General features: G+C 43.4%; 1 protein-coding gene across 1 annotated transcript; it reads right to left on the reverse strand.

The window, feature by feature from the left end:
• On the reverse strand, positions 1-26414 carry PRIM1 (DNA primase subunit 1). Its single transcript, XM_083169301.1, has 13 exons — positions 26212-26414; positions 23307-23464; positions 19464-19570; positions 18468-18541; positions 16898-17034; positions 14263-14321; positions 12908-13017; positions 12229-12317; positions 11847-11967; positions 10729-10798; positions 9940-10040; positions 1341-1439; positions 1-220 (listed from the first exon to the last, which is right to left on the reverse strand). Exons 1-13 carry the CDS (start codon positions 26318-26320, stop codon positions 201-203), a joined length of 1254 nt encoding a protein of 417 aa, XP_083025427.1. The 5' UTR covers positions 26321-26414; the 3' UTR covers positions 1-200.
• Between the last annotated feature and the right edge of the window lie 401 nt (positions 26415-26815).

Here is a 26815-nt window from a genome sequence, read left to right on the forward strand (position 1 = left end):
GACACAGAAGGGTTTTAATAATTTTGTACATGGGCAGAAAATGAGACAATGACATAGTCCTGGAACTGTACTCAAACACTCGAAGGATCCAAATGGTTATGACCTTTGAAAATAGAATACTTTGAGCAGATAAAGTTTATGCCAGCACATAGTCTTGAATGTCGTTCTAGGTGACAAGCAACTGGTGACTTCAAAGATCTTTAAAACTCTTTCTTGAGATCTAGAGTGAAAAAGAAATTAGTTTGGCATATTCACAATGCAAACAACATTAACCAAGTTATTGAAAAAGGATACATTAGTTATACCCACTGACAGTGTGGACGTATCAATCTGAACAGCAGCAAGTGCTCGTCATTCTTACGGTTTTATTCCACAAATTACTTTCTATTCTAAGAATGGAAAGCTGAGGACTTCTAAGGCCCTTAAGGCCCCCATACATTAGTCCAAGTTGTCCTAAGGACAAGTCAGACCTGATTGCCCCAGCATCTCCCCGAGAAGGGGACACACGATTAGGCCAAGTTTTGTATAGGATAAATTGCATGCGATTTATCCTAAGCAACTCCCGGGTAGCTGCAGGCAGAGAGGGAGCAGCGGACATAGAGGCGAAGGGGAGCGGAGTGCCGGGCAAGGGGAGGCGGAATGGAGAGGCAGGGGGAGAGGGAGCTGTCAGTCACAGTGCTGCAAAAAAAAAAAAAAAAAAAAACCATACAAATTAATGGGCAGCTAGCGATTAGCTGAGCGCTCTCTCAGCAATTGGCTGAGAGCGCTCAGCCAATCACTGGCTGTCCATTCATTTGTATTAGGGTTTTTTCTTGCTGCTCCTCCTGCCCGGCTCTCCGTTCTTCTCACCAGCGTCTGCCACCTCTGTGTCCCCCGCTCCTGCCAGCCTCACAGTGTCTCCTGCCCGCCTCGCAGCGTCCCCCATCCGGAGGCTGCACAGAAGATTAAACAAATGTTATGTGCAGCACATTCAACCTGCTGACTCCGTTGCGCACGGGACATGCGATTTGGCCTTATTTCACTGCCCAATCCATCCGATTCGGGTGAAATCGGGCCCAAATTGCATAGTGTATGGGGGCCTTAACATTTGGACTCCCCTGTAGAAATTTACCTCAACCTCAGTGTTTATGCCCCCCTGCAGCATTATCCAACAAGCCCTGCTTTATAATCCTAACTAATTGAACCCCCCCAAACATAAAAGCCTTCAGGTTGCAAGTGTACCTCACTTAAGTAGTTTATTTAAGAAAAAAAAAACAGATTCAGATACCATGCATTGTGTTTATATACAAAGTGTAGCACAACTTACGTCTACCTTTTCAATTTTATTAATTTCCACTCACCACTTTTCAGTAGCAATGTTCCTTTTCGTGACTGGTCTAATTTGTCAAGAAACTGTTCAAATATCTTCACATAAGGAGCCAAGCTGGTTCTTCTATAATCTGAAACAAAAAGTAAGCAAAGAAATAAGTCAGTATCAGCATTTTAAATTATAAAAAAGGACATATTGCCCACTGCAGTAAATATTCTCAATTTCTATTACCATTGGAATCTTAATATTTTAACTTTTGATACATGAATGTTCTTCATTAGGTGCCACTATAAGCCAGACCCCTAACTTCTACAGCATAAATGACCATTATTCTTCCATGCTACAAAGTCTTCCCAATATGCTCTAAAACATGGTAGTAATATGGGTGGGTAGGAGATGTAACAGCTGGGGTCTCCTCTGAGCAACAGCTGTTCCCCTGCCTTTCTATTTTAGGATTTATCTCCCCTGCACTTCAACCAAACGGCCCATTTAAAAACAGTACCACACTAACATTGTGACACCCAATCTATGCAACCAAGACCGCGGAGTGCTGCAAACTGCTCCACCAGCAAGATATACCATGAGAGTTCAGCCATTTTATCCCACCACTATAAAATGGTTCAGACCCCATCCCACCTGATAAACAGAAGGATTAAAGCATTTCAGATTATAGATCATCACAAAATGATATTTAATAGTAAAAGATAAGTAAAACGGATGAGTATCATTTTCTAATACCCCTTTCACACAGGAAACGAAATTCCCAGGTGAAGCAGTTCCACCCATGAATTTTATTAAATACATGGGTCCCTTTTCTGTGTGAAAGGGTCAATCCGGATCTTAAACTCCTGGTCTCCGACCCTGCAATGGACCAGGGTTGGAGATCCGAAGTTTAAGATCCGGATTGACCCTTTCCCACAGGAGAAAACCCATGTAATAGAGCTGTCTGAAAGCGGTATAGCAAAGATTCGGGGATAAAATGGGGAGACAAATGGTCAGATTCATGGAAATAAAACATTGTGTATAGACATCGGTCGTCTATTAATTCATTAGGCTACTAAGTTCACCTAGCTTTTAAATAAATGTAGATTTTTAGGCCACAAGAATCTGTAATATTATTCATTGGATAGGTTTTACTTCCCTAGATCACCAAAGCTACCAGGCAAAACTTCAGAGCAAATGGTCAATGGGGACTTCCAAAACACATTACATCTGAGCCCTGCAGAGTTTTGTCCTAAACGTCAGGCTTCTCTGTCTATGGAGCCAATAACCATAACAGAAGTGACAATACCAACAACTTCAACTATTTCTTGTATACATAATTCATGTGTAAGTGGAATACAGCAGTAATTCCCATTTTACTTTATTAATTTAAGAATATTAACAAACACCAAGCGTGTATGCATCTTAATCAGACCTGATCGCTCATCTGCAAGTTTGCAGATTACCACAAGTAATTAGCTGCCACTCAGACCGGAGTGAAAACCCTTCCTGTGGAAGTCTGATAGAGAATTACGAAAATGTTACAATCAGCTATCTTGTCACGCATCCTTATGTAATTCACTCACTACTGAGTGATTATCCCAGTCTGTGCAAATGTAAGTCTGACCCTTCCACAACTCAGTGACAAATACTAATATATATATATATATATATATATATATATATATATATATATATATATATATATATATATATATATATATATATATATATATATATATATATATATATATATATATATATATATATATACACACACATTATACATAAGGTCAATATAGGAATGGGTATTCTTGGTCGGGAGGACCGGGCACCAAGGAGAACAAGAGCTTTAGCTCATGCAGCCTGTAGCTCCTCCCCCTAATACCCCTTCCTGTCCTCAGAGACCAGTTTTTTTCCTTGGTGCTCTGAGGAACAGGGCGCTTTTCTAGGAGAGGGCTGTTTTCAGCCCTATTTTCTTATATCTTAATTTTATATTTTTTAATTCACAGGGTGTCAGCGCAGCAGCAGCGCTAACGCTGACACCCGCAGTGCTTCTCTTCGGCGGCTGCTGGATGGACCTATTGACCGCTCGCAGCAGTCACTTCCCAGCACTAAGAGGGAGCCGTGGCCAGCGGCTCCTGGCAGAGGGTCTCAGCTTCTGCTCCGACACTGGGGGTTCCAGGAGTAGTTGGAGATAGCCCGTTACTCCGCTCCGCCCCCTGGGCTAGGACTCGTCCAGGGTACCCACCGAGGGCGCTCCTATCCTCCCACCTCAGCACTAGTGGGTGCCATTTTACCTCACAGGAGGTCTGGCTGGCAATGGGAGAGGAGCTCTGAAATCGCCCCTAATTCTTCACTGCTTTCAGTGTCCAGGTTTAACTTCCACACCACGCAATTTGTGTTGGCGCTGGGACATAGCGCACTTCTTTTCTGTGTGAGAGTCTGTACTTATACTGTAGTGTATATTTTCTGTGTTTGTTATTTTTCTCAGTTTATTATTTTCATTGAGGTGAAGGTTTTCTCCTGCACACTCACTGCATAGTAGTTTATACAGTATTAGTCACTAGTTTGTTTATTAGTGTCTATAGTACAGTACTTTATAAATTGGTGTCACACCATTCTGTGAAACACCATATTGTGACCCTTATAGTCAATTGGTACAAAGCTGCTGGTATGTCCACTAGAGGAAAGGGTAACGCTCCTGTGCTGCGCGCATACAAATGCACTTGTGGTGAAAATTTTGCGTGTGCTGAGCAGGACCATACTGGTACATGCGATCGCTGCTCTGTGACGGGACCCGCTCCGCAGGTCACTGTGGAGGCTCCCTGCGAGCCTGACTGGGCTGGTGCCTTGTCCTCTGCAATGAGGGAGCTGGCGACTCAGCTAGCAGCTTCATGTACCACCATTATTCCCACTGAACCCATAGTCACTCCTCAACCAGAGGAACCACAGTGGGTTCAAGGTCTGTCACAATCAGTTTAAGGCCTAGTGCAGGTATCATCTACACTGCAAAAAGCTTTAGGGGCCTCTACCTTTAAACCAGTAAAGCGCAATTCACACCCATTGCTGTTACAGGTATCTTCACCTGAGGTGTCCTCAGGGTATGATACAGATACGAATGATCCTGCTGAGGATGCTCCTAAAACTGAAGAGGATCATATGTCACAGGCCAGAGTGGATAGCCTAATTACTGTCAATTCGGCTGACATTAAAAATTAAGAAGCCTGATACTCAGCCTCTTTCTGAGGGTCGTTTTTAAAAGAAAAAAAAAAAAAAAAAGGACCCTGCAATTTTTCCTCAGGCCCCAGAGCTAGACAAAATGTTTCAGGAGGCCTGGAAACATCCAAACAAGAAATTCCTTATCTCAAAAAGTGTTTCAAACGTTTTACCCTTTACCAGAGGAGTATGCAAAATGGGAAAATCCCCCTCCGCCCATGTCACCAGGCTAATGAAAGCTACTATACTTCCCATACCGGACCTTACATCCCTTAAGGACCTGGTTGATGAAAAGTTGGATCAATTCCTTCTAATGCAGGGGCGGCCATTCGTCCAGCTTGCGCAGTGGCTTGGACAACGCTGGCTATGGGCTATTGGGCAGATGACTTGGCTGATGGCCTACAGTCGGGCACATGCAGGTCAGAGCTTTTGTCCCTTGTGGACAATATTTGGGAGGCTATCACTTATCTCAGTGAAAGCGCCCTAGATGGGGGAGTGTTAGCGTCAAAAGTCTCAGCTGTGTCAGTGGCAGCAAGACGTGCTCTCTGGCTCCGTACTTGGAAAGCGGACAATGATTCAAAAAAGGCCCTAGAAGCCTTACCCTTTTCTGGGTCAGCTCTTCGGCAGAGCTGAATAAAATAGTCACATCTCTAGCAGCTTCAAAAAATGCTTTCCTCCCTACAGGGGTTACTAATCCAAAGCAGCAGTCCTTTCGTTTCTTCAGACCCCAAAGCAAGGCTAGAGCTCAAACAAGATTTCAGCCTGCCTCAGCTAAACAGCAGAAAACCAAGCCCAGACATAACTGGGCAGGTCGTCGCCAAGCCCCCAAACCGGCTGAAAAGCCTGCAGCATGACGCCAAGTATCCTCTTCCAATGGTCACTGGGGTGGGAGGTCGTCTACGTTTTAAAATATCTGGCCAGACTTAACAACGGACTCCTGGGTGTTGGACGTGCTGTTACACGGCTACTCCCTCACCTTTTGGTCCAGACCTCCAACCCAATTTTTTACAACAGGTCTTCCCAGGGACCCGGCGAAGGCCACTGCCCTAAAGAAAGCAAACACAAAACTGGAAGAGTCCTTGGTCATAGTTCCAGTCCCTCCTTCACAAAGATGGATGGGCTTCTACTCAAACCTCTTTCTGGTCAACAAGCCAGATGGTTCATTCTGACCAATTCTCAACCTAAAGAGGTTGAACCTTTTTCTTTGCGTTCCCAAATTCCGGATGGAGTCCCTGGGATCAATCCTACAATCCATCGAGCAATGAGATTTCATGGCATCACTGGACATCCAGGATGCCTACCTTCACATTACCATAAAATTGGCTCATCAGAAATTTCTCCATTTTGCAGTACTGGAACACCATTTGCAGTTTCAGGCACTGCCGTTCGGACTATCGACGGCACCCCAAGCGTTCAAAGATTATGGCGGTAATGGCAGCTTATCTTCACCTTCAGGGAGTGAAAGTTATCCCTTATCTCGACAACCTAATTCTTCTGGGTCGCTCGACAGAAGCTCTTCGGTTGGATAATCAACTGGAAGAAATCCAGTCTGGTTCCATTGACATCCATGATTCATCTGGGAGCCCTAATAGACACTGTCTCACAGAGTTTTCTTGCCTCAGGACAAAATATTGGAGTTGCAAAAATTAATCCGAACCTTTCTGAAGTCCACCTTTGCATGAAAGTAGTGGGGAAAATGGGGTGCCGGACGGGTTCCCGACAGTCATTTACCCGACGTCGGGATCCCAACTGTCAAAATGCCGACAGCCGGGTGCCCGACGGACACCCGCTATTTTCCCTCGTGGGGGTCCACGACCCCCATAGAGGGAGAATAGAATAGGTGACTCACTTAGCGAGCCACCGTGCCCGCAGCGTGGCGAGCGCAGCGAGCCCGCAAGCGGCTTTTTTGCGCTCGCCATGCTGTCTGACTCCGGGCAGTCGGGATCCCGACGTCGGGATAATGACTGTCGGGATAATGACTGTCGGGATAATGACTGTCGGGATCCCGACTGTCAGAAGTCCCATACCACACCCGGGAAAATGGTATCCACATTTCAAATGGTAGAGTTCGGTCAGAATTACTCCTTCCAAGGCCGCTGGACAAGACAGGAGGCAGTTCTACCAATAAACATACTGGAACAAAGGGCCATACACCGAACGTTCTGCCAAGCAGGAACTCTTCTTCATCACAAACCGGTTCGAGTACTATCGGACAACGCAACAGTAGTTGCGTACATAAATCCCCAATGGGGCACAAAGAGCAGAGCAGCAATGAAAGAGGTGTCCCACATTCTAAGGTGGGCCGAAAAACACCTAGTGGCTCTAACAGCAGTGTACATCCCAGGGGTGTTAAATTGGGAGGCGGACTTTCTAAGCCGCCAAACTATCCACTCAGGCGAGTGGTCACTTCACCCCAAAGTGTTCACTCTCCTAATGAATCAATGGGGTCTGCCTCAGGTAGACCTGATGGCCTTCCGCCAAAACAAAAAACTACCAGTGTACGGGTCAAGGATAAGAGATCCTCAAGCTTGTCTAGTGGACGCTTTTTCGGCCCCTTGGCCCTTTCAGAGAATTTATGCATTCCCCCCGGTAGCACTTCTACCTCGGTTCATTCAACGTCTCAAACAAGAAAACGTGGAAGCAATATTGATTGCACCCAGATGGCCGAGACGTTGTGGTTCCCGGACCTTCTTCCCATGTCACGGGCTCCTCCAATTCAGCTGCCTCTGCGTCCCGACCCGTTGTCACAGGGCCCTTGCCAGCATCTAGACATCCACAGTTTGGCTTTAGCAGGATGGCTGTTGAACAGTCAGTTCTAAAGGAAAAGGGCCTTTCCGATATGGTTATCAAAACCATGCTTGCAGCAAGGAAGCCTTCTTCTGGGAGAATAAATCATAGTATTTGGCACAAATATTTTCTTTGGTGTGAGCCTACAAAATACGACCCCAAAATTTACCCCCACTATCCCGAAGCGTGGCGAGCCCCGCAAGGGGGTGCGGTACGCTTCCTCCTGACCTATTCATACCCCCACTATCCACGTTGGCATGGAGTTGATCTTATAAAGTGTGGCGAACGCAGCGAGCCCACAAGTGGATTACCCTGATGTGTATTCCGCTGCTCTCTCCACGCTTCGGGGTGACATGGATAGTGGGGTGTGCTAAATCGCATTGCATCGCACATGATCAAATCGCATGCAATGCGATCGGCGGGCAGGTACAAGTACCATCGCATACAAATCCCATGTGATGCAATGCGATCCCAGTGCCGCCGTGAAACTACACAAGTACCAATTTTTTCATCTCTTAACTGATCGAGGCAATAGGAGACTATTTTTATCTTAATGCGACCCCGGGGGATTCTAGGGAAACTGTGTGGGAGACACACAAAAGGTGTCTGAAGAGGTAAATTTATTCAGCTGGATTCAAGGGGGGGGGGGGGGGGGGGGAGCTTATGACTTTGGAAACTTCCCATAAGTCTTCCCCCTTCTTATTACTCGGTCCTACTGGAATTAAAGGAGACAAGAGCGTCTCTGCCTAAATTGCTCTTTGACATAATTAAACAATATCAGCTTTAAAAAGGAACCGCTTTTTTCAGTAGCTGAAAAGCAAGTTTTTAGCCACAGCCTGTCATACTCAGAGGGCCACTTTTTAAGGACAAGTCGGACCCAATTTTCCCTGAGCTCCCCGGGAGGGCCCACTAACGATTTGGCACTTGATGTGCCATTTTTAAAATCAAATAAATCGCAGGTGCCGTGCGACCAGCAGCAGAATTATAAAAATTTAGGTTTTTTTTTTAAAGACAGGCCGGCTGTTGATTGGCTGAGCGTGTTCAATCATTGACCGGCCTGTCTTTTTCATTTTTTTCACGGCACCTGCAGCACAGCACTTCCCAGACACTGACCACCACAGTCACCCCCGAGCACTCAGCGCAGCCCGCCCCTGCACATAGGTGTGTGCCAGTGTTGCTTCACCGCTGGCACACACCTACGAATGGGTCCGATCCAATAGATTGCACCTGCAGCAGGTTCAATCTGTAGGGTCCGACCCGATGTGCACAGGACCATGCATTAGGTCCGATGGGATGTCAAACACATCCTATTTGCGATGATTTCTATGCCCGATTCATTGGGACCGGGTGAAATTGGCCCAAATCGGATAAGTGTATGGGCACCTTTATATTTAGACAATTAGGAACCCCATGGGTAAGGAACATACCCTTACACACGATATTGAGGCTTCATATCACACTTACTGCACAAAGCGGTTTAATCTCTAGGACCCAAAAACCCTTGCTTTCATGTAAGTATTATCTATGGCTAACCAGGTTTGGCTCAACACCCCATTCTTCATGGCAGAATTAGAGGGTGTCCCGAAGTTTTCACCTTCTGGGAAAAACCCCCAGAACTGATCTTTTCGAAAACAGGGAAAAATCTAAGCATGTGTAAACAGCTTTAGTGATAACTCTGGCAGAGATGTTTTCTATGGTGTCCGGTAGCTGATGGAGATCTAACCAACAGTAGACTCCACTACATCTTTGGTGGGATTGCCCATACTTTGACAGTTCTCTTTAAGATTTCTCACCGTCTACTACACTTCTACCGGTCATTCCTTTTAGTTTTTTTAATCTGGTACCCAGCTACATTGCAAGTTATACAAAATCCCTCCTTAAGCACCTTGACAATGCCACTAAAGCAGTAATTCCTGTCTACTGGCGGTCTGTTTCCCAACCCACAGTTAAAGAATGGTTCAATAGAATAGATCACTACATAGCAATGGACGACCTCCTTTTAGGTGCTAACAGAATTTAAGGTTTATGTGTAATCTGGGGTTCAAGTCCTATGCGACTTCTCTTGTTTCGAATATATGAGTTTTGTTTGCCTACACTAATGTAGTTCATGTGCCCTAATATTTAACCAACTTCACCGCTAGGTATTCCATTGTTTAAATGACAATATGGTATTCTATGCCCTCACCTCTTCCCTTTTTCCTGCCCTCCCCCCATCTCATGTCTTTACAATTTGCACTATCACAAATAAAATGATATATTTTTTACATATGTTGCAGTTTACATGGTTAGAATATGTGAGTTTATGTTTGCTGATGGCTAATGATCATATTTGCTTTCCTTTTTAGAACATTTTGCTCCTACTAGTCTTTTTTTGGCTGTATTTGTATATAAGTAGGCTGGTTAGTAGACAAAATTCAACTTTAATATATTTGTGTGTGTCCATGTTACATAGAATATAGATTGTAAGCTCCACTGGGTCAGGGATGTCAACAAGCTTTATTACACTCTTGTAAGTGCTGCAGAATATACTGTATGTTCAAAATACAAATAATGTTAATATAATACTAGTATAAACCATTTTATATGTCGAGAAAGCTTGTTTATATTTTTTATGCAAATTTCCACATACAATAAAAAAATACCTTTTGTTCTACGTTTTATTTCAGGTTCATCATCATCATCATTAGGGCTCCCGAGGTCATCTTCTTTTGTGTTCACATTATCTAACTCGCTGCAAATCAAGCTAGAGTGAAATATACAGTTATGTTGGAGATAAGAGGAACAATCATCTGTTTTTGTTCAGTTCGTGAAAAAGTTAACAAAAAAAAAAAAATAATAAAAAAAAAAATCAGTCACTGTTTGTCAAAATCGCAGCGTTTTCTTTCGATTATTTTTTAGTGATGTTTTGCTGATGCAGTTTCGACTTTCACAAAAAGTGAAACTGCATTGGCTAAACATGTCAAAAATGGCCCAATCGAAAATCAAAGTTTGATTTATATGTTAAAAATGTAATAACGTGAAACTGCAGAGGTAGTCTTTAAATAGAAAAGTGGAATATTTTAGAATTACAAAATAATACTAAATTTCTGAACACTAATGCAGTAGCCTCTGCTTCTTCTCCCAGTGCTCTGCACATGATTAAAATGAACATGTTGGCCCAAAGAGACTTCGAAGAGTAGTTTGGTGGTGTATCTTCTGTAAGGGGTGGGGAGATTGAGAAAATGTTTCTAACTGTGACAAGTTTAAACTTGGCATCCTTTCCTGAAGCTTCAGAGCATGAACTACAGTGTCATACAGCCACTAAGATGCCAGAAGAGAAACCAACTTTTAACTTTATCCAAGCTGCCAGAATGGAGAAAACATTTTTTTTAATACATCTTGCATTAAGTGGTTTTCTCATTTATATGTCGAGAAGCAGATTGGATGCATACCTTATTGTTGGTACTGCAAATGGATCAAACTGGTCCAACTTTTTCAAATCTATTGGAACAGAAATTCGACCTAAAAAAAACAACAACCATACATGTATTATTGACATTAGTCCAAAATTACTAAGTGAGGAATTGCAATTCCTGACTGTTTTACAATCTGATTTACGAAGACCAAATATACCACAAAACCACAGAAAAGAACACTTTAGAATACAATTAAATATCAAAGCTAGTGTTCATTCTAGCACCCTGCTCCTTGTAAAAGCCTTGTAGCTCATACTTGCTGCCTGGGGTGTCGCTGTCTGTTGTGGTACTTCAAGAACAGTCTGGTTTGTATTGGAGTAAGCCAGGAATTGATTCCAAGACTTTCTAGTAACATAAATGCTCTATAGAATTCATATGATATAAGAGCGCACGGAGTGACAGCACGAGATTAGATTCTGATCTGATGCGCGGCATTGAAACCGAACAGAAAATTAGACTGTAGTATAGTACAGATCTGTACTATATAGTCAAAATTGAATGCGCTTTGCTTGCGGTGTGATCAGATCCCGATTGAATAGTAAGGCAATCACACCATGTGTAACCCCTTAAGAGTAAATGGGGTCCCCTGCTGTCAGGAACACGAACAACCAGCCCTGGTCAAAAGAATCCAGAGTTATTCCCTGGACCCCAGAAGGGTGGGTGTGGATATAAAAGTCATTAAAAAGTGTTAATATTGTTTGGTTTTACATGTGCACTTCAATTCCCAAGCAAGCCTGCCAAAGAATGATGGCACTTGTAAAACCAACCACAAAAAAAAAAAAAAAAAAAAAAACATACCTTGTTCCCCAATATAATACCCAGATCCTGGGATGAGGTTCCTTTCTTGTGCATGTAGCATAGCATCCACAATCTTGGCAAAAGAGAAAACCCAACTGCTATGTGCAGAGTTTGTTTAGCCTATATTCCTTAGTGGTTTCAATAGAAAATCACCAGCAAATAGAACACACTATGACATGTTGGTCATTTAGAATCTGTCAAGCCACCACTTACTGTCACCCTAAACATCTAGTACCTACTAATCAAAATAGAAGCCAGGACTGTAGGACATGCGCACAGCTTCATAGTGCACTCACCTGTTTTTGGGTGTACACTGAAGGGGCTTTTTAGCAAGTGATTAACTCCTTTGCTGACATTCACATCTAAGCGGGGATAGCAGTACTGTAACTTTATTTCACTGGCGCCATTTTTCTTATCCTATAAGGATACACAAGATAAGTGTTAAATTATAGAGAAAACTTGAAAGATAGTAAATAAACTGGCCACATACATAACAAATACAATTAATGTAAAAACATTAAAAGGTTCATTGAATACTAAAGTAGCACATAAGGCTAAGATAATTAGAAGTGTGTACAGTCAAATGCCAATTAAATGAAAACAAATAGGTTTAGGCAATATACTGTAACATGAGGGGGTCCGGGTAACGCCTCATCACAATTACCAGTGCTTACATACCAAGCCTCTTAAGCAATTCTCTAACTTCTCCCAGCGCTTAACGGGGGTCTTTGCTCTTTGGAATTCTTCATGCAGCATTTCTCTCTCTGGTGATTGGGTTGGTCAAGGAAACGCTGTATTTTTATGGAAGATTAGTAATCCCAACAGATTTATGTGCAAGAGGGGTGGGGTGTAATATGCAGCATTCACGATACACTAAGGTATTTTGAAACAAAATTCCTGCTATCTTATACCCCTTTCACATCGCACTTTTAAAACGGTAAATTGCCGTTTTTTTCCCTTTTTAAAACGTTTAAGGCTGCACTGTGAATGCACCACAGCCGATTTACCGTTTAAAGTTAACTGGCATTTCGAACCGTGTAAAAAGCAGAGTCCTACACGGTTCCTTGCCGTTTTTTGTGCAATGTGAATGTGTACAATGTGTCTGAAACGGTATTTCAGGCAAACAACACAAGCTCCCCTTTAAAATGACAGGCAATGTTGACACTCTGGCTTGAAACGAGTTCGGGTTGAAACGGTTTCACTGCTATGTTGAATGAGACTTAACCGGTATTTAAAACGGTAATCTGCGGCAATGTTAAGGCTCTGACCCGTTTTAATTACCGTTTTAAAATACCGGTTTTTAAAACGTGTCGGCGATGTGAAAGTGGTATTAGGGTTTGCCATGTAAAAAGGATATCTTCAGGAACAAGTGCCAGCACTTTCTCCCAGCACTGCTTATTCTCTAGAATATCCTGATCTACCAAGGCATATTTCTCAAAGTACTTCTCCACCACTGCAATTGATTTCCTGTAAGATCAGGAAGAAGTGACATTTGTTTCAGTGGCTGTTTGTGCTGGGCTTCCAATACGTCACTTCCACCACCGCAGAAGGAAAACTTCCCGTGCATACCCACAAGTCCATCGGACACAAAATGCAGCAGCTTGTGTGAATTCAACAAATGTTATGCAATACAAAACAGCCAATGACAATCACGGCAAACAAAGCCACACACAGCAGTGTAACTATGTATGTATGTATGTATGTATAAAGACAATACAAAAAGCTTAAATAACTGGTCATGGCCTCCTTGAACTGAATCGCATCACCACAACTGGTTCCCACCAATTTAAATAAGGATTATAAGGGGGTAAATTTACTAATGCTTCTAAAAATGAAAAAAGGTGATGTTACCCAACGCAACCAGATTCTGTCTATCATAGGATACAATAGAGAAACGCAAGAAAAAAAATCAGATGGGTTGCTATGGGTAGGATTACCTTTTTATTTTTACACCCTTTAGGAAATTTACCTGTAAGGGGGGTAGTGATGGGCGGTTCTTTAACCCTTTGAGTGCCAAGGGGATTTATCAAAATAGGTGTGAAAATTGCCAAGCAAACGTTATTAACCCTTTGAGTGCCAACGTTGCTGTGAGATCCTCAAAATATCCATTAAAAATGCCAGCACTGCTCACAGCGACTGGTCTTTTGTTTGGGTGCAATATTTAACTACATTTCAATGAACGAACTTGGCTGTATGTGTATTTATTTACACTTAAATAACAGTCACTGAATGACGCTGGCATTTTTAGTGGATATTTCGAGGATCACAGACAGCAAAGTTGTCACTTAAAGGATTAATAACTTAGTTTGTGAACAAACTTTTTCTGAGATAAGGGGGCTTAATATACCAGTTTAAAACCAATATTTACAGACATTTCCCAATTCCTATGTAGGGCTACATTTGAACCACTTGTGACATAATCGGATGCGATAATGTCAATGAAGCCAGCCACTACTAAAACCGAATCTTCAGGCAGCTGGCAGTCGACACCCACGAGGAGACTCCTCGGCCATTCTAACAGGATCGCCCACAGTCTGCTCCAACACTGCAGCTTTCATGAAAAGTGGGGTAAGGCAAGGGACGTGTGTCTCCAGAGATGAGAACGCAGTAGCTAATTTTAAAATGATCACAAATTACAACAAATCAAATGTATTCGTATAAAGATTGGCTTGAATCCAGACATAAGCAAGACAGTTGATCAAGCAGACATACGTTATGAAAGGATGAATGGGCTCAGAGAGCTGTACTTTCTTTATGGTTTCCTCGCCTCCCTAAGGCAGACAAAAATATACAGTTATTAAAAATTCAAAATATGCATGATTGTCTATTCACACTTTGATATCATTTACTTTCATTGCTTATGCTTTGTTATAAAATAAGATTGTTTGGCAAAACATTCATAATTGAAAAAAAAAAAAAAAAAAAGGTACTTGTGTATTATCACGGCTCCCACGATTTCCATCTTATGGGATCTTATACAATTAAAAATTGTATACCATTGTATATGGCATACAATGGCATACGATGAGATTTTAAATTGTATAAGCACACTAATGGGTTCTTTCAAGGTCAATTGGCCCCCTATAAGATTTTTAATTGTATAAGCACCCTAATGGGTGCTTACAATGTTAAATGCACCCCCGCGCCACCCCCACTATCAACGCCAACCCGAAGCGTGGCGAGCTCAGCGAGCCCGCGAGGGTCGGCGGTACGCGTCTTCCGACCTTTTCATACCCCCATTATCCATGTCGGCGTGGAGTTGATATTATATAGTGTGGCGAGCGCAGCGAGCCACCGAGCCCCGCGAGGGGACGCGTAATACTTTACATGTATTACGCGTGCACTCGCCACGCTTCGGGCTCGGTGGCTCGCTGCGCTCGCCACACTATATAAAATCAACTCCACGCCGACATGGATAGTGGGGGTATGAAAAGGTCGGAGGACGCGTACCGCTGCGCTCGCCACACTTCGGGTTGGCGTTGATAGTGGGGGTGGCATGGGGGGTGCATGTAACATTGTAAGCACCCATTAGGGTGCTTAGACAATTAAAAATCTTATAGGAGGGGCAATTGACCTTGAAAGCACCCATTAGTGTGCTTATACAATCTCATCTCATCGTATGCCATATACAATGGTATACAATTTTAAATTGTATAAGATCGGGTCCCATCGCAGCACATCTCATTGCATACCATCTTAAGCCTTATGGTATGCAATGAGATGGGATGAGATGAGAGCCGTGATAGTACACATGTACCAAAAAAAATTGTATTCTCATTAATCTCTTTACAAGAGGCTTTATAGAAACGTAAAACAAGAACTATTTTTATGGTTTTGCACTGCATCAGGTTCACTGAAAAGGAGTCTCTAAAAATGCTGCAAAAGGTGTTTGGTGGTGGTGGCTCTTGGCGATACAGCAATGTCAATGTGCTAGTGTTACAAGGACATTTAAAACATCAGTTCCATGTGTGTATTGGTCATCAGCTTACAGGGGCTCTGTGGGGACATGGCATGCCCTTTTTATTTCAAGCCAAGAGAGACTGTACAGGACTCAGGTATTCCATATCATGTACTCCATATTGGTCACACCAGTACATGTAAAGCTCCATACACTCTACACAATACCGGCCGTGGCCAATAATTAACAATATCGGCCGTGTACCCAAATATTGATCATAATAAAGATATTAGGAAACAATCTCATTCAGTGATGTCAGTGGGATCTGCAGCACATGTAGGTGGTTTGCTATATATCCAAATTGACCTACATGTCCAGCAGACATCAATGGTCATTAATGACACGCGGAAGCACGCATAGTTAACAATACTGCGTGAACAACACACTAGATGATTGTGAATTATATCGCTCAGAATCCCCTCTCTCTTTCACAATATCCTAGTTTGTAAACAATGGGTGAAATTTAATAGGATGAGACACTCAGAAAGTGAGAGCTTTGTTAAGAAATCTCCAGGTTTTGTATTTTTTTTTAAAGTGGCTATCATTTACACAGCACAATCAAACTGGGTTTGCAGTTTAAATGATTTCCGCTTTACAAAAAAAAAAAACCCTGGAGATTTCTTACCTAATCTCTCAATTTCTGAGTGTCTCATCCTATTAAATTTCACCCAATGCATAGTAGATTATCAGCTTCCAGCAGGCCCTCTTACCTCCAAGTCTGTTTGTTGTTTCATGTCTGTTTACAATTGTAAAGCGCAATGGAATCTGCTGCTCTATATAAGAAACGGTTAATAAATAAATACTGTAACAGTAATAGTGTTCATTCTAGCACCATCCTCCTTGTAAAATCCTTGCAGTTCCTCCTTCCTGCCTGGGGTGTCACTCTCAGCTGTGGTGTTTCTAGGACAGTCCAGTTTGTACCACACCAGGCAGTGACACACCAGGCAGGAATGAGGAACTGCAAGGATTTTACAAGGAGGATGGTGCTAGAATGAACAAGGAGCAGGGTGCTTGAATGAACACTAAGTAAGGGAGGCAGATTTCCAAGTGTGGAGAGAAATTTTGATTTGGGTGGAGCGTCTCCAAACTCAAATCACTGCGGTGTAAAAATAAGCCTGCCCAGCATTTGTGGGAAGCGGCCAGTAATAACCCTGTATGCAAAAGCAAAATAAAATATATTGCAACCACTGCAGTATTGCACTCTTACACAGTGTTTTTTTTTTTTTTTGTCTTACTCCCACCATTGAACCAGGACCAGAGACAGGGTCAGAATTTTTTTTTTTAACTCATCTAAAAGGTCTTTCTTTATGAAAGTAAAGAATACCTCACTTCTGCTTCCCAGTGCAAATGTATTCTGATGGTTTCAGTCAACACCAAACAGTATTATACCTTCACTAGACTTAAATATTCAGCAACAGCAGTCCTTCCTGCTTGAGAAAGTTTCCTGGCAGACTCATCACACACCCAACAGTGGACACCTCTTCGGCCGGAGTAAACCCAAAATCGGTATTTAAAACCAAAGTCCTCTATAATAATAAAGAGGAAAGAAAATGATGATACCATGTAAATAGCTACATTATATTGGAGCTAGACAGACATTTACTAGTGGTTTCTTAAGCCACGGTTCATAATATCTCATTTGTTTGCAATACTAGGTTATGTATAACATTATTACATAGGGCCATATTCAATGTAGCCGGCAAGGGGGTTAAGTGAGGATCGCTGAAAACAAGCCACCCACCGGCAGCTCACCCTATTCAACGTTCTGGGGAAATCCTCACTGTCAAGAGGGCGGCGAGGATTCCCCCAGACGGCGAGGCTAATGCAGGGAGCCAGCTGCATTTAGCAGCGAACCTCGCTGTTTTGCCGCCCGCACACGCAGTTTCCACCTCGCTGTAAAAACCCAGCAAGGTGGAAATTACGTGTGCAGGGGGGGGGGGGGGGGTCAGTTGAATACTGACTGTGTGAGCTATGACAGCGAGCAATCAGCACTGCTTGCCGTCACAGCTCGCAAAAGAGCATTGAATATTGCCCATATAGTAAAACACTGAAATCAATCAAAAATATTACAATCATTTTAGTCACATTTTGCATGAAACCTAAATACACTGGCCTGAAATCTTCGTAGAAGAATAGAACTAGAAAAAGGTCTGGGTAGGTGTCCTTAGGACAACTAAAGCAATCCATAACATGTGAGGGACAACTGTATGCATTGTGGTATTGGCAACGGTCTATTATGCAGCCCTTATTGCAGTTCATCCATACACTACGTATTCAGCTAACACAGGCCTGGGCAATTGCGGCCCTCCAGATGTTAAGGAACTACACATCCCAGTATGCCTTGCTTCAGTTTCAGCATGGCCACATAGCAAAACTAATGCAAAGCATCCTGGAATGTGTAGTTCCTTAACATCTGGAGGGCCGCAATTGCCCAGCCCTGAGCTAACACAATGTCTAACACTTGCCATGTGCTTCGGTCTGCACACTTTACGTTCCCAATTGTAGTCCACGTGGATGGTAGTTAGCATGATAAAGGCCCAACAAATTTGTGAAACTCGTGCCTACCGACCTAGACGCTGTAGATCAGTGGTAGCCAACTCCAGTCCTCGAGAGCTTACAACAGTTCACATTTTCCAGACAACCTAGCTGCTGCACAGGTGCACTCATTATTCACTGACACATTATAAATGATCCCCAGGTGGAGCCATTTACTTCACTTGTGATTCTGTGAGGAGATCTGGAAAACATTAACTGTTGGTAGCTCTCGAGGACTGGAGTTGGCTACCACTGCTGTAGATCTTTCAACCGCTTGTCCATACAGCTGCACATAACAGTGTATCCGGCTAGACACAATTGGCACCATAATGGGATGCCCAAAACCAAATTTTGCCCATGTAACAGACTTGTAAATGTCACCTGAAATATCTTCATGCGTGACCTACCATATAGAGTGACCTACCATAGAGAGCTCTGTCCAGAATTCGAATGGCAATGGTCATCAGAGTCCAGCATTTATTGCATATATCTGCAGAACTGGAACACCAAACACAGTTGCTCAGACATTGAAAACATACAAGATTCGGAGAAGCAATTGCACGTAGGACATAGATTGTCAGGAATAAATTATTGGTATAAAAGCAGATGTGCTCAAAAGGTGCCCATCCCTGCTCTGAGAGAACAGCCCATGTGTACTACATTATGCCCAATTTTATGAGTGCAGACAAAGCAAACTAAAGGTTCATCAATCTCTGTATCATACAAGTAGTTTATGCAAACCAGTGCTTCTATGTCTAGTTGCAGTTCATTCAACAGAAACAATCCCCAGCATATGCTACATTTAGTAGTAACATATTTGAAACAAACTGCAAAAAAAAAACAAAAAAAACCATTTTCCCCAGTTATGAAATATTCCAGGAGCGCACAGCTCAGAAGGTAATAATTACAGCCACAGACATTTTGCAGCAACTGAACAGGGTACTAACATGAAACAGTGTTCATTTTAGCACCCTGCACCTTTCAAAACCTGTGCAGTTACTCTATCCTGCCTGGGGTGTCGCTGTCTGCATTGGTGTTTCTACCACAGTCTGATCTGAATTGCACCAAAGCAGACAGCGACACCCCAGGAAGGATAGAGCAACTGCACAGGTTTTGAAAGGTGCAGGGTGCTAAAATGAACACTAATGGAAGAAATCATTTATATTCATTTGGATAATATAATATTACAGAAGGAAAGTCTTACCGTGATTTAGCTTTTTATATATTTAAACCAGTCATTTGCAAATCAACTTTTTTTGGAATAAGGCTGGTTATGGAAAAGTGCACTTCATTATTTTTTTTCATTTATACAATTAAATACCCAATTTGATAACTTCTACAATTTAGTACTAATAGCAGTTTATCAGTTTCAGGATTCTTCAGCAATAAGTGCGTCATACAAGAGGAAAAGAGCGTTTACCTGCAGCATCTCCGAACATCATCGTAATCGGTCATATCTATATCAAACACCAGCTCCTTCTCCTGTGCTTGAAATGAGCCCGATTTCACAGAGTTGTGCAGGCTTGGCTACAGATAATATATAGATTACAAATAAATAATTTACAATGCCCCATTTGCAAACAATACTAGGACAAAAATAGTAGATAAACCACTGTCACCCAAGAGGCAACCTACAGTGCGGCACATGTGGTTAGAGTATAGGCCCATACACACTAGAAGAGGTACTGGTTTCCTAGCACGGCCACCATCGGGGGTAATCGTGTACCTTAACTTAAGGTACACGATTACCCCCGATGGACCCGATTTCCTTTGAAATCAGGTCCATTTTGCCGACAAAGGCAAAATCGGGTCCATCACGTCGGTCGGGTGCATTATAATGGCACAAGATGGGTTCAATGTTAAAATATTTTTAACATTGTAATCGCGTTCATCGTGTCGGTCTTGTGCCATTATAATGGCACAAGATGCGATGGACGCGATTAAGCACATTTTACATAGCTAACAATGGGAAATGGGCCAATATGGCCCATTTCTCATTGTATATGCCCCTCCCCCCCATTGTGAACGCCACCCCACGATTGACGCCAACCCGAAGCGAGGCGAGCGTAGAGAGCCGAGGGACGGCGGTACGCGTCCTCCGACCTTTTCATACCCCTACTATCCACGTCGGCGTGGAGTTGAGAATATAAAGTGTGGCAAGCGCAGCGAGCCACCGAGCCCGAAACGTGGCGAGCGTAGCGAGCCCCGCGAGGGGACGCGTATACCTGTGAAGTTATACGCGTGCGCTCGCCACGCTTCGGGCTCGCTGCGCTCGCCACACTTTATATTCTCAACTCCACGCCGACGTGGATAGTAGGGGTATGAAAAGGTCGGAGGACGCGTACCGCCGCCGCTCGCCACGCTTCGGGTTGGCGTATATCATGGGGTGCCGTTGAGGGGGTTAAAATTGGGGTCTGGGGAGACTTTTACATTGAATCCAATGTAAAATAGGGTCCCAGGGACCCTATTCCCATTTCAATCAATGTAAAAATCGGGACCATCGCGTCGGTCGCATCGCATGCGATTTGGACGCATGCGATGCGACCGACCCGATCAACATCGGTGTGGCCGTGCTAGGAAACAAGTACCCTAGAAGATTTTCATTTCAAAAGACTTTGCCAAAATCTGTGATAGATATATCTTTCAGCAAAGTAGTGCGTACATACTGAACTATTTTCCCCAAAGAGCAAGAGATGTTCAGGAGGCGAAAGACTTTGCCAAAATCTTTGAAAGATATATCTGTCACCAAAGTAGTGCATACACACTGAGCTATTTTCCCAAAGAGCAAGAGATTTTCAGGAGGTGAAAGACTTTGCTGAAAATCTTTCATATAAAAGGCTATTTACATAATGGGCGGGGTTTGAATTCCAAGTGTGGGAGCAGGTGCCATTTTATTCTGTGCATTTCTTCTGTTCTTGGGGCCCGTATGTCTAAAGTATCGTTTACATTGCTGGTCTGCGCCCAGCAATGTTTATGTTACTGCATGTATTAGTGGGCACCAGTACTTAAAGTGGTCCTGGTGAGGTGGTGGAACTCACTTCACCCGCCTCCACACCCCCCCATATGTCACAGCCAGGGTGAGTGCTAAGGTGTTCGGCGCCCCCCTGCTAGCTTTAAATTTATGGCCTATCCCACACATCCATGAAAAGAATAATGTGGGCCACATAATACCACCCGTAATTCAAGCTATGGATCACAGTGCCACGCACTGTAATGCCCATTATACCACACACCATAATGTCCATTATACAATATGCCACACATCATAATACCCATTATACTATATGCCACACACCGTAATGCCCATTATACTATATGCCACAGACAGTAATGCCCCTTACATATTATGCCACATAAGTGCCGCTTACCTACATGTTTATTGCTAGGGTTTCCTGGTTCTTTGTTAGGGGTTACATGCTCAGTGCCAGGGGTTTCTTGCTCGATGCCAGGCATTTCATGCTCTGTGCAATCCACTTCGCTGTATAGAAGACAGCCGGGCAGAGCAATGGGAAACCTGAATGTCTCAGAGCAGGTCTATGCGTCCTTGGCGTGGCTATTTCAAATGATGCGACAGCTCATGCAAGTCATTTGGAGCCTGCGGGCCAGTGCGTCATTTTAAATAGCTGCGTCATGGACAGATGGACCTGCTCTGAGACAGCCGGGTTTCCCACCGCTCTGCCCGGCTGTCTCCTTTAGTGATGCAGGCAGGGACAGACAGCAAGGCAAGGTGAGCGGACGGTGGCAGAACAGTTCCGCCTCTAAAATGGAGCTGATGGAATGCCCTGTTTCGGCTCACTTCAACCCCTGGTGGACAGTGGTGCCAATAATATATACATTGCTAGCCTGTGCCAGCAATGTATATATTACTGCCTAATAAATAATCATTGGTGGGCAGTGGTGCCAGTAATATATACATTGCTGGCCTGTGCCAGCAATGTATATATTAATGGCTTATACATACTGTATCATTGGTGCCCAGTGGTGCCCGTAATATATATATTTCTGGCTTATAAATATCATTGGTGCCCAGTGGAGCAAGTAATATATACATTGCTGGCACATGCCAGCAATGTATATATTACTAGCTTAAAAATATGAATCATTAGTGGCCAGTGTAGTATGCTCCGTGTGGAGCAGGACGGAATGAGACAGAGGGAGGCGGAGGGAGCAGGACAGAGGGGGCGGGGCTCAGCATAAGCTGTAGTGTGGTCGGTCGCCCTTGGCTGAGCATGGCACCGGAAGAGAGCGCAGCAGACCAGCGGGGACCACGGTGCCACGGCAGTTTGAGTATGCTCTGGAGCAGGCAGGGGCAGGGCAAGGGAGGGAGCGAGCGGGCGGCCAGCCGGGCTGAAAGTCTCTCATCTTTCAGCCCGGCAGCCGTACACACCTAGCGATGATGGCTAAAAAACCAGCCATCATCGCTAGATGTGCTGGTAAAACCAGCCGAAGGACCACCTCACTGGCGATGATGCGGGAGCGCGCATCATCGCTAGTCGGGGGTCGCTAGGGCATAGACACTAGGTGACTTTCAGCTGAAAATCGTCTAGTGTGTATGGGCCTTATCAGTAAGGATTGTTCTCCATGTGCCAAACAACCAATCCCAGATCATGGAAAGGACATCATTCAAAAATTGATCATATACAGACATAGGGTGATATTCAATCCCGGGTCACAACTGTCGGTAATTCCCAACAGCCATGACACTGGCCCGTTTCCATTTTGCTTGTCTGTAGATCGGCAGGCGAGATTCAACGCCCCACCTGCTGATCGGTAAAAAGGGGGCGTGTCTGCGTAAACGTCTGTGGTTTATCGAGATACACTGTGATAATCCATGGCCGGTCTCGGCAAATGAGCCCAACAGTTTTTGTCGGGCCCATTATGTCGATCTGCCTCGTCAATGCTGTCGGGAAAAACAGCATTGAAAAGGCGGCCGCAGCTATTTCCCCTGTCGGAAATAGTGGCGGGGATTTAATATCCCCCATAGAATGCCACCTGGTACTATACAGATAGTGCAGTAAAGTCTAGTTTAAGCCAAAATCTATTTCTAACAGCACCTTGCCTCCTAATGGTGGATAATTGATATTGATAATTTAAATGTACATGGATCCTTGGTGACAGAATAATCCAAGACTGTCTCCAGACAGCCCACACCAGAAAGTCACAGAAAAGGATCCTACCACCATTGGAGCACATAGTAGGTGCACCCTTTGGTAATTAGGTCTCTGCATTAAAGGTCAATGTTTACAGTGAAGACAACAATTACCTTGTGAGAATATACTGCTCCTATATCTATTTTATATGGGTTCATTTTCTGGATCTCCTTCTCCAGCTCACTCTGGTTATTGAAGGACTGGTATCGCACATATATGTCATCTTTCAAGGTGAAACTGAACTCCCGATGCTGAAAGTAATTTTTCACAACTGAAAAAGTACAAAGAATATTTATTTCATTATACAAGTAGATTTTATAATCCTTCACAAATCATGCATTTTATGTTCAGTTGACCTCTCTGAGCATGGATTACAGAAAGGATTTGACTAGGCCAATTACACAAAGTAGAAGAAACTAAACCATCGAGCTGATGCTTCCAAAGCTACTGCGTATGTGTTTATGTAACAGGTTTACCGATTCCCGTTATGTATAAAAAAAAAATGAATGAACTGAATCTAGATTATACAGGACAACAACACAAACACAATGCATATTCCTATGCCTACCCAAAACCAGTGTGTTAAGTCATATTACAGCTGTGTTGCTATCCACATAGATAACTTATTTACTCCATTCAGACATGTAATTAATGAGTGTTGATGCATCTCTGCCACCGCCTCTCTATCTATACTATATGCTGATGTTTTATATATTCTGTCTTTCCTATGAGCCAGTAAGTTTGCAATTGATACCCCTTTCACATTGCACTTTTAAAACGGTATATTGCTGTTTTTTTCCCATTTTAAAACGTTTAAGGCTGCAATGTGAAAGTGCCAAAGTTGATTTACCGGTTAAAGATAACCGGTATTTCAACACGGTTAAAAAGCAGAGTCCTACACGCTTTAAAGCCTTTTTTTAGGCAGTGTGAATGGCTCTATTTCAATGGCTTGAAACGTGTCCCTTGGGGGTTAAAAGGGTTGAATTTTGAATGGTATTAAATGATTTTTAAAACAGTTTTCACCTGCAATGTGAAAGGTCTCAAGGCTCAGACCCGTTTTAAAGTCCCATTTAAGAATACCGTGTCATTACCCATTTCTGCAATGTGAAAGCAGTATTAATAAGATCCAAGCAGATGTGGGCAAGCAAGTCCAAATATACAAAAAGACACAGATTAAAAACACAACTCCAAAAACTATAGCAGCAATGTTTTTTTCTTTTTTAACATTAAGGGGCCTATGTAATAATAATAGCGGCACTGCCTTATTAGCAATCCATATACAATTGTAAACAGAGATAAAACAAACTGGGTAACAGACAGACAGACATACACTGGTATTCAATGCTGTTTGCGAGTGGTGACAGCGAGCAGGGCTTCCTGCTCACTGTCACCACTCACCCTGACAGTATTCAACACACCCTCCGCATACGCCAATTCCCCCTCGCTCCGTTTTTTGAGCGAGGGAGAATTGGCGTATGCGGCTCCAGAAGCAGCGAGACTCGCGGCTAAAAACAGCGAGTTTTCTGCAGTAGCCACGGGTCTAGCTGTTTTGGGGAATTCTCGCCGTCCTGTGACGGTGAGGCTTTCCCCAGAACGTTGAATAGAGCGAGCGGCCGGTGCGGGGGTTAAACAGCGAGGATCGCTGGTTTTCTGCAATCCTCGCTGTTTAACCCCCTCGCTGCAGCATTGAATACCCCATTTGGAGGTAAGAAGGCCCTGTTGCAAGCTTACAATTTATAGGGACATAGGAGGGAAACACAAGGACAGGCACCAGTAATAGAATAGCTTGTAGGTCCAGAAGCGAAGCTATATGATACAAAAGTGCCTCAGAGGGTTATGCATATAGAACTTAAATATGATAGGCTTGCCTGAAGAGGAGAGTTTGATTTTATTAATGGTGTAGGTTATTTTTTTTCTTTTTAATTTCAGCTGCATTGCACCCTAGCAGGATCGCTTCGCTCGCCACAGGTTACTAGTCACTCTACAAGAAGACGTGGACCCAGTGCATGATGGGAAAAGTCCTTCCGGCAAAGAAGTTCTAGCGGCTACAAAAAATACAGACTACATTATCAACATGATTGTAGGAGAATACAACCTTGATAAATAGGCCCCTTCGAGTTTAAATATTATGTGACTGATATTAAACAGTACCGGTAAAACCGGTAGACAATGTAATGGTTGACAGTGACAAACGGTCAACACTGACTTATGGACGTCAGTCAAGGTCGACATGAGTTTTTTCACGTTTTTTTGGTGTCTATGTTGAAATGGACACCATTTCAGCGTACCGCTGCGCTCGCCTTACTTCAGGCATGTTTACTAAAGCATTTCCATAATTCCCTAAATATAATTTATGAAAAGCTTTTATGTACTTCATTGTTCTTGTACTGTATTACATTTAATCTATTAAGCGCCTTCAGTCCTAGTGGAGAAAGAGCGCTATATTAATAAAATGATGTTGCTCAGAAGATTGTGTTGACCTTTTGTCAATGTCAACCATTAGTAGTCGACCTAGACATTGTCTAACCAGTGACATACCTATTAAACATCATGTCAATTCAATTATCTGTGATCGGACCACGCCAGCAAAGTGCATGCATATGCTGCATTTACAGTAACTCTGATATTGTAGATTATGGGGCTGCAGACAAACTCTGCGATTGTGGCAAAATTTGTACAAATAGGATCAAACTTATGTGTAATTGTTGCCTATGCCAATACAGTGGCACATTGTGGGCATGGCCAGCAATTGGCTAGACTTCCATGTGTGAATCAGTCTAGACAAAAGTGTAGCTTAATTATCCAGAATAGCAGATCAGTATACTCTCGCTAGATGGATTGCAGAACCACCAGAGACCAGTATATACATATACATGCTATACAGAATACATATGCATGCTATACAGATTGCACAATCAACACCAATGAGAGCTCAGTAGATACTGTATACACAGGCGGGACACAGCGCAGAAGCATCAGTAAGGAGAGATCAGTATGCATGACGGCAGGTCTCCTCACCTCCCCCGTAATTCAGCCATCTGTAGTAGTGATAGAAAGGAAAGAGCCTCCTGTAGTAGAGAGGGAGCAGGTCCGGCAGGCTGGCGGGGTCATACACAGACAAATCCATGGCGCTACTACATACATACAACTACATCCGATGTGCAGTAGGCGAGCCTGACAGCAGCACAAACTAACTGCGCGGGAAAAGCGAGACACGCCCCCCTCCTCCCCTTACCATCGTTGTCTGTCATGGCCGATCTCATCCCAGAAGCATGGCGGGAGTTGTAGTTCCCGCATACGGGCCTCTGTGTACAGTGTGCGTGAGCGGAGGGAGACGGAGAAGTAGGTGGTGCTTCTCCTTGTAGATGACCTGATGGATAACTATAGAATGAGTCTGCGCTAGTGATGGCTGTTTTCTCCATGTAATACGGTCACTGACCAGTACGGTTGGCACAGTCCAATATTAGGGTAGGCAAACACTCCAGCTGCTATAGAACTACACCTCCCAGCATTTCTTATCACACTTTTGCTGTGAAGGCATTCTAAAATGATGACAGCGCATGCTGGGATTTGTAGTTCAAAGGGTTGCCTATCGTTATTTTATTTGATCTGCACAGAACCA

This window comes from Crinia signifera, chromosome 2, assembly GCF_055691185.1.
Source record: "Crinia signifera chromosome 2, ASM5569118v1, whole genome shotgun sequence".
In the NCBI taxonomy this organism is placed as follows: Eukaryota; Metazoa; Chordata; class Amphibia; order Anura; family Myobatrachidae; genus Crinia; species Crinia signifera.

Excerpts from the sequence above, each read along its gene's own strand:
- PRIM1 (XM_083169301.1), bottom strand. The coding sequence starts at position 26,320 with ATGGATTTGTCTGTGTATGACCCCGCCAGCCTGCCGGACCTGCTCCCT. Across the intron at positions 11,968-12,228 it reads AGAATTGCTTAAGAGGCTTG|GATAAGAAAAATGGCGCCAG; the intron begins GTATGTAAGCAC and ends GTATCCTTATAG. Across the intron at positions 10,041-10,728 it reads TTTGCAGTACCAACAATAAG|CTTGATTTGCAGCGAGTTAG; the intron begins GTATGCATCCAA and ends ATTTCACTCTAG.